The 13549-nt window shown below is 37.7% G+C and overlaps 3 protein-coding genes across 6 annotated transcripts; all 3 read left to right on the forward strand.

Moving 5' to 3' along the window:
• Positions 1-1283: 1283 nt before the first annotated feature.
• Positions 1284-3979, forward strand: LOC132182453 (protein PLASTID MOVEMENT IMPAIRED 2). 2 transcript variants are annotated; one of them, XM_059595703.2, is made up of 3 exons: positions 1284-1449; positions 1728-1859; positions 1974-3979. In XM_059595703.2, exons 2-3 carry the CDS (start codon positions 1734-1736, stop codon positions 3741-3743), a joined length of 1896 nt encoding a protein of 631 aa, XP_059451686.2. In that variant the 5' UTR covers positions 1284-1449; positions 1728-1733; the 3' UTR covers positions 3744-3979. The 2 variants fall into 2 exon arrangements, with proteins under 2 accessions (XP_059451686.2, XP_059451688.2); XM_059595705.2 differs by having other exon boundaries at positions 1977-3979.
• A 2127-nt stretch (positions 3980-6106) lies between these two features.
• Positions 6107-8573, forward strand: LOC132182660 (receptor protein kinase-like protein ZAR1). The gene is made up of 2 exons (XM_059595965.2): positions 6107-7553; positions 7760-8573. The coding sequence occupies exons 1-2, from the start codon at positions 6107-6109 to the stop codon at positions 8446-8448; spliced, it is 2136 nt and encodes a 711-aa protein (XP_059451948.2). The 3' UTR covers positions 8449-8573.
• A 2211-nt stretch (positions 8574-10784) lies between these two features.
• On the forward strand, positions 10785-13536 carry LOC132181431 (protein PLASTID MOVEMENT IMPAIRED 2). 3 transcript variants are annotated; one of them, XM_059594642.2, is made up of 3 exons: positions 10785-10924; positions 11223-11360; positions 11473-13536. In XM_059594642.2, exons 2-3 carry the CDS (start codon positions 11334-11336, stop codon positions 13273-13275), a joined length of 1830 nt encoding a protein of 609 aa, XP_059450625.2. In that variant the 5' UTR covers positions 10785-10924; positions 11223-11333; the 3' UTR covers positions 13276-13536. The 3 variants fall into 3 exon arrangements, with proteins under 3 accessions (XP_059450625.2, XP_059450627.2, XP_059450626.2); XM_059594644.2 differs by having other exon boundaries at positions 11476-13536; XM_059594643.2 differs by having other exon boundaries at positions 11232-11360.
• Positions 13537-13549: the final 13 nt, after the last annotated feature.

Genomic DNA, 13549 nt, shown 5'->3' on the forward strand with positions numbered 1-13549 from the left:
CTAGTTTAAGTTGCACATGCAATTATTTGTTTAGTATATCAGTAGAGAACCTAGCATTCTTCTTATTTAAGAGACTAGTATATAACTATGATTGAGATGACGTAGCAATGAAAATCAATTGTTAATTTTTCTTTCTTACCAGCCCTTGCATAGTTGCACTACCACCTTATTCTAATTGTATAACAATCATATAGTATTACTCTTTCCTAAGATATGGTCCACATTTAAGTAACTGCCGTTCCTTAGCAGCAAATGTCGGAAACAGAAACTTGTATTTTAGATTGAGATACCAAAGATGGTATTTTAGATGAAAATGCTATCTATATTTTTAATTCTAAACTTCTAGACGTAATTTTTATAATTATTATTGAATCAAAATTTAATAATAATCAATCTTAAATTCAATCAAATTAAGAGGGTTTGGGATTTTTTAATAACTAAAATTGAAAGATTTTGGTCTTTTTCGTACTCTATTGGAGATGCCTTGAGGTGATGTATTTTTATATTTGATTGTCTCTCTTGTAGATGTGGTTTGGCATCCAAAGACGTGGCAGGTCTTCTGCCTTCTATCTGTGACAGAAAATGCATGCAATTCACTCCTGAACAAAAATGTCTCTTTATATGATTTGTCTTACCCATTTATGATATTTTTTTTTTCATATAGTACGTGGCTTATTCTGGTATCTGGTCTCGTTATCAACGTTCTCTTTCCTTTTTGGAAAAATCGGACATAATAACTTTTGTTTTAAATAAAAATATTAACAAATAATTCAAATACAAAATCATTCTAAAAATATAAAAACCATTTTTTCTTTTATGTTAAAATCATTTTTGTTTGGTGCAAGAGCTTACTGCTTACCTATTCAATAAGAGTAGTGATAATCATAACACCAACCTGAGTGAACAATCACTCACGCTAGTGTATTTTATAATATATTTTTTTTAATATTACTATTCATTTTTTTTAATATTATAATAAACTAATGTGCTGGTATTATGATTATCACTACTCATTCAACAAACCCAAAGCAAGGATTGTTTTAACCTGATCGGTCAACATAAAAGTATTGTATTAAAAGGAAGTGTTGTATAAAAAGTTGACATTAATTATCATTATCGACCAAAAAAAAGGCTAAAAATCATAATATATTTGGGAGTATGTTGATACTATTTTATTTTGTATTTATTCTAGGAATGAAAAATACATTCCAAAAAAGCTTTCATTGTACACGTAAAGGGACTCATCATAGGACCGGTGAGTGGTGGCCATGCTTCCAACCAACCAACCAAAATCAGCCAATCATTACGGTTCGTTCTCCTTTGCCGTTTTAGATTTCCTGTTCCATCTCCTTGGGATTGCCTACTCCAACTTAACCTCTCCCTTGTAACTCAAACACAACCTCCATCTTTGAAACAAGAGTATCACACAATATACAAAAGAATCCTCAAGTAAGTGTTCATACTTTCTGTCTGTCTCTCAATATTCTTAAATGAATGTTCTTCCATAGTTTGAAGAAGGATGTTCTTAAATGAGTGTTCTTCCATAGTTTGGAGAAGGAAATGTTTCTCTTTCTCACATTCAGACTTGCTTTTGATTGGAACTAGAATTAAACCCACGTTTTGGTTTTTACAAATTTGGCTTCAATTTCCAACCTTGAACTAATTAAAGAATTCTAGACACAGCAAGTACATATAATTTTCACTATTTGTTTCTTTGTCTGGAACAGGCTAAAATGGATAGAGCAGAGTTTGGTAACAGAAGAAGAACAGTTGGGACAGTTAATTCAACCATTAATTTATATGGAGATAGGATTCTTCAAAGTAGTTCACTCAAGAAACCCCAGATGGATTTCGTAAAGGTATATTCTAAAGAACTGTCTAAATCCCATTTCACTATTTCCTTTTGTTTTTATACACTAGCAATTAGCAGCCATTTCTGTTCCTCTAATATAACTCTGTTTTGAATTCTTAAGAAGACCTCTTCAAGAGCAGGAGAGCTGCATACAGTACAAAGGGACATTGGTCGATACAAAGAGAGGAAAACGGCTGCGGAGTTGGTAAGAGCTCAAGCAGAATCTGAGCTCTCTAATGCAAAGAAGACAGTGAAAGATCTATCTTTATTAATTGAGAACCCGAACTCGAAGGCAAAGCCGCAGGTGCAAGACATTGAGATGCTAAAGAAATCGAGGAGGCGCGAAGAACGGGCATTGGCTGTTAGGAACATTGAGAGTTATCAGTATGCAGATGTGATGAGAGAGCTGGAATTTGTGAAACAGGAGTTGAGTAAGCTTAAGCTAGACATGGCTTATGTTTTGGAGGAGAAATTGCGGGCAGAAAGGGAAATTCATGACTCAAGTTCGAAAATGTTTTCTTATTTGAGCTGTGCTCAAGCCCTTAAGAAGGAGATTGAGAAAGCTAATGAAGAACAAGTGCTTGTTGAGTTGGCGAGGATTGAGGCCTTGAAAGAATTCAGAGAGACAGAAGCTCAGAGAGTAAAGGAAGCCAATGAATTCTCAGCTGCAATGGAGAAAACCAAACAGGAGATGAAGGGTAGGATTGAAGAGATTGACCAATCAAAAGAGCTTGAAACCAAATTGGCTGCAACACTGTCTGATGTTGATGTGTTGCAAAGTGAACTAAAGCTAGTGAAAGAAATGGACAAAAAGGTTCAGAGAAATGATAGCTTGAACCGAGGCAATTCTCCGGAAGGAGAAGAATTGGGAGCTTCTCCTTTGGAGGCAGCAAAAAAGGAGTTGGCTTTGGTCAGAGAAGAAGGTTTTCAGTTCATGGTCTCAATGGATATTATAAGAAACGAGTTAAAGCATGTCACGGAAGAGGCTGTTCGATTGAAGAAAACAGAAGAGAAGGCAGATTTAACTCGTCAAAATCTCAATTCGAAGCTGCTCAGGGCCAATGCCAAGTTAGAAGCTGCATATGGAGCTGAGGAAAAAGCTAAATCAATTTCATCCAGTCTATCCCTCTCTCTTGAACAGCTTAAGAAGGAAGCAGAGACAGCAGAGATAGGAAAGGAGCTTATTAGAATGGAAACTGCAACCATTAAAGCAGAGATTCTAAAAACCGAGTCTGTGATAGACACAACGGAGGAAAGATTACAGGTTGCTGTGCAAGAGCTAGAGGTTGTCAAATCATCAGAAGCTTTAGCTCTTGAGAATCTAAGAAGTCTTGTTGAGAATTCTATGAGAGCTAGGGCTTCTGCATCTCAGCATAGTTCTAAGATTACCATTTCAAAGTTTGAATACGAGTATATAACTGGGCGTGCAGGTGGGGCAGTAGAAATTGCTGATAAAAAGGTTGCAGCAGCTCATGCATGGATTGAAGCTCTAAAGGCCAGTGAGAAGGAAATTTTGATAAAGACAGAATTAGCTCAGAGAAAGATGAGAGAGATGAGGTTGGAGGAAGAAACAAACGACTATCGAACGGACGAGTCGCCTTCTGCAAAGCCAATCGTTGAGGGAGGATTACAGAAGTGGAGGAAGAAACGTGGGCAGAATGTAGAAATTATAGAAGCTGAAAACTTGCAACCAGCACTGCTACCAAAATCTATGAAAGGTAATGGCAATGTGACTCCATCCGGGGGAGCTAAGTTTCAAAAATCTGCCTCTCGAAAGGCTGCTTCACCAGCAGCTCGACATATTAATTCTTTCACTATTAAGAAGAAAATAAAGGTAATGCCCAATCTGGCTAAGTGGTTTAGTGGCATGAGAATTGACAAGGACCTGTAAGTTGCCTGAAGTTTGGTACATCTATGTGCCCTTGTTTCTGAAAGCTCCTTAGGCTAGTGATTCCAATCCATAGAAGAAAAAATGACCGGTGACATACTTTTAGTGTTCCAAATAAGCGCTCCTCTTCAATGTTTCATTGTGCTCAACTTCAAAGAAATGAAACTCCTTATATGGTATTAATGTTTGCACATGTTTGGATATTGTCTCCTCAATATTATTCAACGTATGAAGTATTACACGACTAAGATTTATTACAAAAGGAAGGAAATTGAATTGCAGATAAGAATAACCACAGAGGAGATAGGATTTGCTTTCTCAAGATGAGTTTCCTTGTGCTGCAGATTCAATCTCCTTGTACAGCAAATTTTCCTTGTGCAGCAGATGATAAAATCAACACTCCCCCTCAAGTTGGATAGTGTATGGAAATAACGCTCCTCTTGCAAATCAAACCATGAAATGCATCTTTGCCTAATGGCAGCTTTGTGAATACATCCGCAAGTTGACTAGAAGCATGAATGTATTTAGGAATAATGAGTTTGGACTGTAGTTTTTCCCAAGTGGCAATCAGTTTCAATATGCTTAATGCGTTAGTGAAAAACGGAATTGTTGGGGACTTGTAAAGCAACTTAATTGTCAAAAAATATTGTGATATGACAAGAATGAGAAGTACCAAGATAGGACAAGAAATATTTTAACCATTGAAGCTCACATGCTAAAGTAACCATGGCCCGGTATTCGGCTTCAGCGAAAGATCAAGAAACCGTAGCTTTTTTTCTAAAGAGATTGGAACCAAGAAAAGTGCAATAGCCGGTAGTCAATTGTCGAGTGGCAGAACACCTTGCCAAATCTGAATCATAATAACCTTGCAAATAAAGATTGCTCGATAATGATTAAAAAAAATTTCCCTTACTGATAGAACCCTATCGAACCATGCATCGCCACGCCATGTAAAAATGCATTATTAATGTGAAGTTGATGGATATACCATTTCTTGATGGAGGCAATAGAAAGCAAGGTTCATATTGTTACCAATTTTTCAACTGGTGCGAAAGTCTCACGGTAATCCAATCCTTTAATCTGAATAAAACAGTTTGCTACGAATTAAGCTTTATAACGCTCGATTGCTCCACTAGATCAGTACTTAATCTTGTACACCCATTTACATCCTATAAGTTTCTTTGTTGAGTGGAAAAGAAATGAGGCTCCAAGTATAGTCTTTCTAATAGATTCAATTTCTTTTCCCGTAGCTTCCCGCCATAGTGGTGACTTCACTGCTTGGGAGGAGGTTCTAGGCTCATCTGTTGAACAAATAGTAGAAAGGAACCTTCTGCCAGCTCCTAGTTTCAGGAACCTTCTGCCACCAAATAGCAGTATGGTTGAATTTGTTTACTGCCAGCTCCTAATGGTTATTTTCATTTGTTTTGGATTATAAGGAAAAACTCCAGCTCCCAATGGTTGCTGAAAAATATATGCCAATCCCCCTCATCACTCAAGGCATGCTGCCCTGTTTTGTATTCTTTCCTTTGTTCTTGTAACAGTCATTTAAATTCCTTATTACATATATTTCTTGTAATATTCTTAGTCATTTTTTCTTAATAAGAGTAACTTTTATAAGGAGTTAACAAAAGCCGAGGCAGGCCATATAATAGCAATTAACATCATTTCTGCAAGGAAAAGACGCTTTGTGACGAGACTTCTAAAACTTTAGAAACAGACCTATTCATCAATGGTCATTATGGTGCCACCTCTCATGGGGACGAAAAGGTCATCACAATATCAAAGTCCTGCTTGAGAAAGTCCATCGTACGCTCGTTATCATAGAAAGAAAGAAGGTAGAAAGAGGAGGCAGATCGAAGCAATAGTCAAAGCAATCATACCAAACTGTTTATGCCGCATTCAGCTGCATTTGTACGCACCAAACATCGCCTCCAATCACGCTAATACAGAAAAAAGAAGGACCCTCAACTCAAGCCACCGCACGACAACTATGTTTGTATGAAAAAGCAGAAGGGGACACTCTTCATGACTCGCCAGCTTGGTCCTTCAGCTTGATCAAATAACGAACCCACACTTGAGTTTGCTTCTGCTAAAACCCTAAACTATCCAAGAAAATTTATAACTAAAGGAAATCAAAATATAATTGCGTAAGTACTGGGTCTCAGAAAAGTCATTTTCCCATCACCATCACAAGTAAGCAAACAGCTACTTGTTTATATTAGGCAGCGTGTGGAATGCTTTGCATAACCTGTTTGAGTTCTTGCATTCAAATCCTAGCCTCTTAAGGCTCCTGCTAGCACATAAAGGTGATTCCCAGGAACCCCATTTCTCTTTTGTATTCCCTTCAAGGTTTGCTTTTTCGAAAGATGAATTTACAAATAGTTTGCCTGTCTTTTCTCATCTGCAACTATTTTGCCATTGTGGGTTCACTAAATGATGAAGGTTTTGCTCTTTTGTCATTTAAACAATCCTTACAAAACTACACAAATGGCTGTCTGAATAACTGGAACTCTTCAGACATAAGCCCATGTTCATGGAAAGGGGTTACATGCAGGGGAGGCAGAGTTGTCTCTCTCAGCATTCCAAACAGGAAACTCGTGGGGTTTCTTCCCACTGCCCTTGGAAAGCTCTCTGCACTTCGCCATGTTAATCTCCGGGACAACAACTTCTCCGGAATTTTGCCAGCCGAGTTCTTTGATGCAAGAGAGCTACAAAGCTTGGTCCTTGCAGGAAATTCATTATCTGGGCCTATTCCTCCTGATATAGGTAACCTCAAGAAACTGCAAATCTTAGATCTTTCGCACAACTCATTTAACAGTTCCATACCTTCTCTTTTTCAATGCAAGAGATTAATCATCCTTCTCCTTAGTCAAAACAATTTAACTGGTCCCCTTCCAGACGGGTTTGGAACCAGTTTGTTAACCCTTCAGAAAGTCGATCTTTCCTTCAACAGACTCAGCGGTTCCATTCCCAGAACCATGGGAAATTTGCCAAGCTTAAAAGGAACACTCGATCTGTCACACAACTTTCTCAATGGTTCTATCCCAGCAAGCCTAGGGAGCCTTCCTGAGAGAGTATATATGGATCTCAGTTATAACAATCTTAGTGGACCTATTCCACAAAACGGTGCTCTGTCTAATATAGGACCTACAGCTTTCATTGGCAACTCTCTGCTCTGTGGATCTCCATTAAAGATTCCATGCCCTTCTGATTCTCAATCATTAGTTCGTGACCCATCTCAAAATTCTGGTGGCGGGTCTGGCAAGAATAGGAAAGGCAGTGATTTGGGTATTGTGATCGCAATTGTTGCCAGTGTCATAGTGGGAATATGCCTTGTTTGGTTGCTGGTCTCCAATCGGTGCAGAAAGATCTCTGCTTATAAAGACGGTGTACATGTTGGTGGCTGTAGTTTCGAGAAAGCATTGATGGTTAGAAGAGACTTCTTTTGCTTTGCAAAAGATAGTCCAGAGACCTTGTCGGAAAACATTGAGCGGTACAATTTCGTTCAATTGGATCAGCAGCCTAGTTTTGATCTAGACCAACTTCTGAAAGCATCTGCTTTTCTTCTGGGTAAGAGCGGAAATGGGATTGTGTATAAAGTTGTTCTTGGAGGTGGGCCTATCTTAGCAGTGAGAAGATTGGAAGAAGATGGAGGCTCTCAAAGGTTTAGGGAATTCCAAGCTGAAGTTGAAGCCATTGGAAAAGTTAGACATCCCAATATCGTGACTCTTCGAGCTTATTGCTGGTCTCTCGACGAGAAGCTGATCATCTATGATTATATACCCAATGGTGACCTTGCCACTGCAATTCATGGTAAAGTTCTCACCCTACCTCTTGCATTGTTCCCATTAGTTATTGTTCATTCAAAGATGTGCACATCTGCTATTGTAGATTTTACCGCAGCTTCTGCATAGTTTTTGCTACTGATTTTGTTTTCTTCATGCTGAAATTCCTGTTCACATTTACATATGGATCAACTTTTTTGACATTATTATTATATGATCTTTTGGTCTGACTAGGGAAAGCTGGAACAGTGCCTTTCAAACCACTTTCATGGCCTTTACGTTTAAGAATCATGAAAGGAATAGCAAAAGGTTTGGCCTATCTCCATGAATTCAGTCACAAAAGGTATGTCCATGGAAATCTAAAGCCTAGCAACATACTTCTTGGGCAGAACATGGAGCCCCATATCTCTGATTTCGGGCTTCGCCACCTGGTTAATATAGACAGAGAATCCCAAACACTTGACTTGGAACAAATGACTAATGGAACCCCACAAAGCAGTTCTCCATATGAATTTCTGCCGTTGAGTCCATCAGTAACAGCAGGATCTTGCTATCAAGCTCCTGAAGCGTTCAAAGTAACCAGGCCATCACAGAAGTGGGATGTCTACTCATTTGGAGTGATTTTACTAGAGATGATTTCTGGCAAATTTCCAATAATAAAGATGGGATTTCTTGAAGTTAATCTAGTTCAATGGATTCAGCTCAGCATTGAGGAAAGGAAGCCACTCTCCTCTGTCTTAGACCCATTCATGGCTCATGACTTGGACAAGGAGGATGAGATAGTCAAGGTAGTTCAAATTGCTCTAGCCTGCGTTCATAAGAGCCCTGAAAGGAGACCTTCTATGAGGTATATTTGTGAGAATTTGGAAAGATTGGCTTCTTCCACTTACTCCCCAACCAACAACCAATTTTCAAGCTCATAATATCTCTAAGCATATGTAGAAGATCGTGAAGTAAATGTTTGTTCATGACTAAATCTGTGATGTTCCCTTTATAAGTTGATTTGAGTATTTGTGAAGATGTATTCTGCCACAGCCTTCTGTATCTTCAATCAAGTAATAAACAGTTCGTTTCCTACTTATTTTAATGATGTGTCATTTGTTCTCATTGCCCCCATAAACTAAAGACAGCAACATCAACATCTGCATGAATCATGCTAATGTCAATCTAGTCCTTCAAAAGCAAAGCATTCATTAATTATAGGCTGCAGGCTGTCTGGAGTCAACGGCAGCTTCAGCTGGTTTGAGATTAGATTAACAAATTGTCGGGGACATTAAGACATGCCTTAATCACTAGTCCATGTACATAGACTCGTGTAGAACAATTTGCTAGGAAATGCAGTGCAGCGTTTCATAGTCTAGGATGCAAAAATTCAGGAGAAAACTGAAAGAGTGAAAACTACATTCTAATAAATGATAAGAAGATTAATCTTTCCACCTTAATTGAGTTTAGATGCCTTTCATACTTCAAGAGAAAGAAAATTTTAAAAAATGGAGGAGATTCCCATTTTTCATGCTTTGGGAACATAGATTGATTCTCAAACATGCCTTAATTATCATAAATGGTCATAGATAGACTTCCACTTTCCAGTATCCTATGCAAAAGGTGGCATCTTCAGCTACGAGAGTACAAAAATGGCTCCGGAAAGCACTTCTCATGATATCTCTACATGTCAATCGGCTAGAAACCACGTATCATGAAACGAAAGTCACTCATTCAAATTCCTTCCCTTTGTGCGGATATGTAAAAAAGAAAAAGATATTTCTACCTTGTATAAGGTCCATATTAATCATGCCACTTGTAATGGGGTATTTGGTAATAGGTGCCTCTATCAACCTATCGTTCAATTAATTAACAAGATGTCACATAAGACTAATCAATTAATGCCACGTAACTCTCGTTTGACATGTCATGTGCCAATTATACGTCCCACGTGATACAATTACATTAAATTATAAATTATTCTAAATAAAAAATTAAGAAAAGGTTAAAAACTCTTAATTTATGGTATACTTGTAATTTTAAGTAATTGAGCCACGTGGCACATACAGTTGCCACATGACGTGTCAAACGAGAGCTACGTAGCATTAATTGATTGATTTGACATGATATACCATTAATTAATTAGATGATGGGATGATAGAGGGACCTATTAGAAATCAAAGGAAAATTTAACGACCTTAATTGTTGAAATTGAAAACTTAGGTACTAAATTAAACTAGCATGAAAATTTAAGTACTCAATTTGATTTTTCCTTTTTTGAGATACTCGCTAAATAATTATTAAATCACTATTTATATCAAAAGCTTAAACCAATAATTTTTTTTTTTTTAAAAAAAAAAATTAATAAATTCTCAAGAGATAGCTCAATCGACTGAGACCACATCTAATGAAGCGGAAGTCACTAGTTCGAATCTCCTTTCCTCCTCTTGTGCAGACATGTTAAAAATAAATAAATAAATAAATAGTAATAATAATAATAATAACACTTAGCGGAAGGGCTCAAGCTCAATTAAGGTAGCCTAATGAGCAGCTATACGAGAGAGACCCTTGACACTTAGCGCAAATATTGTTAAAATGCAATAATAATAACACTTAGCGGAAGGGCTCAATTAATTAATTAAAGGCATGCATCGAACGAATTGTAAAGTTGTCACTTGTCACCAATGTAACTATGTACGGTCGTCGTAGCAGGAGAAAACTACAAAAACCATAGATGTTAACGGACAATATTAGGCGGATAGCTCAAAAGCACCCGCCACCGGAGGTGATGGGGGCAGACATGTTAAAGTTATCCATATTTTCAGTTAAAAAATTTAGAACATAATGTTAGTTTGGTTGAAAATTCTTTTTTGTTTTTTTACAAAAAATAAAAAATAAATAAATGTTCACACAAGAGGGGTAGAGAAAATTCAAATTAGTAACTACCGCTTCATAGGGCGTGGTTTCTAACCGATTGAATTACCTTTTATAGAACAAAATTTAAAGTACTTAGAACTTATAAAATATCAACCAAAACGAAATTAGATCTTTTCTATTTTAAATAAAATAAATGTTAAGATAATATTACCCTTACTTTTATATTAAAAAAATATTTTCCATTTCATTTAATAAGGAAAAATCCTTTTCCAACCAAAACTGGTCCAAAGAAAAATATATTTCAAAACAATTATTTTAAGGCCCGGAATGGGGCTCATCAATCATCATATGACTGGTGACGATACTTCCAACCAATATCAGCCAATCAATTGGATTCACTCTCTCTCCTCTGCCCGTTTTATCTTTTTCTGTACCTTTTCCTTTGGATTGCCTACTGAAACTTAACATCTCTTCTGTTACTCAAACACAACCTCCATCTTTAAAACAAGAGTACCACACTATATCCAAAAGAATCCTCAGGTAAGCGTTTGTGCATATGTTATCAATCTCATACTTTCTGTCTTTTATTAGTACTCTTTTTTTTTTGATGAATTTCTCTTAATACTCTTAAATGAACATTCTTCCATGGTTTGAAGAAGGAAGCTTTTCCAACGTTGAGAGTTTCATTTTATTGGAAAAAGTTAAACCAGTACTATACTTTTGTTAGCTAGAAGTAAACCCAAGTTTTGGTTTCCACAAAATTGGCTTCAATTTCCAAATTTGAGCTAAAGACTGAGCAAGTACAAATAATTTTCATTTTTTTTTTTTTTGTGTTTAGAACAAACAGGCTGGAATGGATAGAGCAAAGTTTGGTAACAGATGAAGAATTGGGTCAGTTAAAGCAGCCATTAATTCATATGGAGATAGGATTCTTGAAGGTAGTCCACTCATGAAACACCAGATGGATTTCTCAGAGGTATATTCCAAAGAACTGTCTAAATCCCATTTCACCATTTTCCAATTGTTTTTAAGCACTTGCAAACCATTTGTGTTCCTCTGTTATGACTCTGTCTTTTGAATTCTTAAAGAAGACCTCTTCGAGAACAAGAGAATTGCATATAGCACGAAGGGACCTTGGTCGATACAAAGAGAGCAAAAAGGCTGCGGAGTCAGTAAGTGCTCAAGCAGAATCTGAGCTCTCTAATGCAAAGAAGACAGTGAAAGATCTATCTTTATTAATTGAGAAGTCGAACTCGAAGGCAAAGGCGCAGATGCAAGACATTGAGATGCTAAATAAATCGAGGAGGCGCGAAGAACGGGCATTGGCTGTTAGGAACATTGAGAGTTATCAGTATGCAGAAGTGATGAGAGAACTGGAATTTGTGAAACAGGAGTTGAGTAAGCTTAAGCTAGACATGGCTCATGTTTTGGAAGAGAAATCGCGGACAGAGAAGGAAGTTGAAGCCTCAAGTTCGAAAATGTTTTCTTATTTGAGCTCTGCTCAAGCCCTTTCGAAGGAGATTGAGAAAGCTAATGAAGAACAAGTGCTTGTTGAGGTTGCGAGGATTGAGGCTTTGAAAGAATTCAGAGAGATAGAAGCTCAGAGAGTAAAGGAAGTCACTGAATTCTCAGCTGCATTGGAGGAAACCAAACAGAAGATGAAGGATAGGATTGAAGAGATTGACCAATCAAAAGAGCTTGAAACCAAATTGGCTGTCACACTGTCTGATGTTGATGTGTTGCAAAGTGAGCTGGTGAAACAAATGGACAAAAAGGTTCAGAGAAATGATAGCCTGAACCGAGGCAGTTTTCGAGAAGAAGAAGAATTGGGAGCTTCGCCAGTCATAGAAGAGTTGGAGGCAGCAAAAAAGGAATTGGCTTTGGTAAGAGAAGAAGGTTTTCAGTTCATGGCCTCGATGGATATCATAAGAAATGAGTTAAAGCATGTCACGAAAGAGACTTTCCGGTTCAAGAAAACAGGAGAGAAGTCAGATTTAACCGTTCAGAATCTCAATTCGAAGCTGCTCAGAGCCAATACCAAGTTAGAAGCTGTATCTGCAGCTGAGGAAAAAGCTAAATCGATTTTATCCAATCTATCCCTCACTCTTGAACAGCTTAAGAGAGAAGCAGAGACCGCAGAGAAAGAAAAAGAGTTTTTTACAGCAGAAACTGCAACCACAAAGGCAGAGATTCTAAAAACTGAGTCTGAGATAGACATAACCGAGGAAAGATTACGGGTTGCTATGCGAGAGCTTGACGTCATGAAATCGTTGGAAGCTGTAGCTCTTGAGAATCTAAGAACTCTTATTGAGAATACCATGAGTGCCAGGGTTTCAGCATCTCAGCATAGCTCTAAGATTATCATTTCAAAGTTTGAATATGAGTATTTAACTAGGCGTGCAGGTGGGGCCAGAGAAATTGCTGATAAAAAGGTTGCAGCAGCTCATGCATGGATTGAAGCTCTAAAGGCCAGTGAGAAGGAAATATTGATAAAGACAGAATTAGCTCAGAGAAAGATCAGAGAGATGAGGTTGGAGGAAGAGACAGAGGCCTCTAGAACACAGAAGTCACTTTCTGCTAAGCGAATTGTTGAGGGAGGATTACAGAACTGGAGGCAGAAAAGTGAGAAGAACGTAGAAAATGCAGAAGCCGAAAACTTGCAATGCCCACTGCCTGGAAAAACTATGAAAGGTAATGACAATATGATTCCATCCAGGGGAGCCAGGTTTCAAAAATCTGCCTCACCAGCGGCTCGAAAGGCTGCCTCAGCGGCTCGAAGGGCTGCCTCACCAGCAACTCAACATATTAATTCTTTCACTATTAAGAAAAAGAAGGTAATGCCCAATCTGGCCAAGTTGTTTAGTGGCAAGAGAATTGACAGGGATCGGTAAGCTTCCTGACGTTCGGTAGATCTATCTGCACTTTTCTGGAAGCTCCTTAGGCAAGTGATTCCAATCCATAGAATAAATAATGAACTATGACATACTTTTAGTACTAGGAGATAACAGGCAATTGGATGTTCTCAATAAGTGCTCCTCTTCAATGTTTCATTTTGCTTTATTTCAAATAAATGAAACTCCTTGTATAACAAGAGGCCTCCGAGTGCCATGCTTACAGGTTTATATGATTTAGCATATAAGAGAACTAAAGAAGACTCTTGTGACT

This window comes from Corylus avellana, chromosome 5, assembly GCF_965113065.1.
Source record: "Corylus avellana chromosome 5, dhCorAvel1.hap1.2, whole genome shotgun sequence".
Taxonomy (NCBI): domain Eukaryota; kingdom Viridiplantae; phylum Streptophyta; class Magnoliopsida; order Fagales; family Betulaceae; genus Corylus; species Corylus avellana.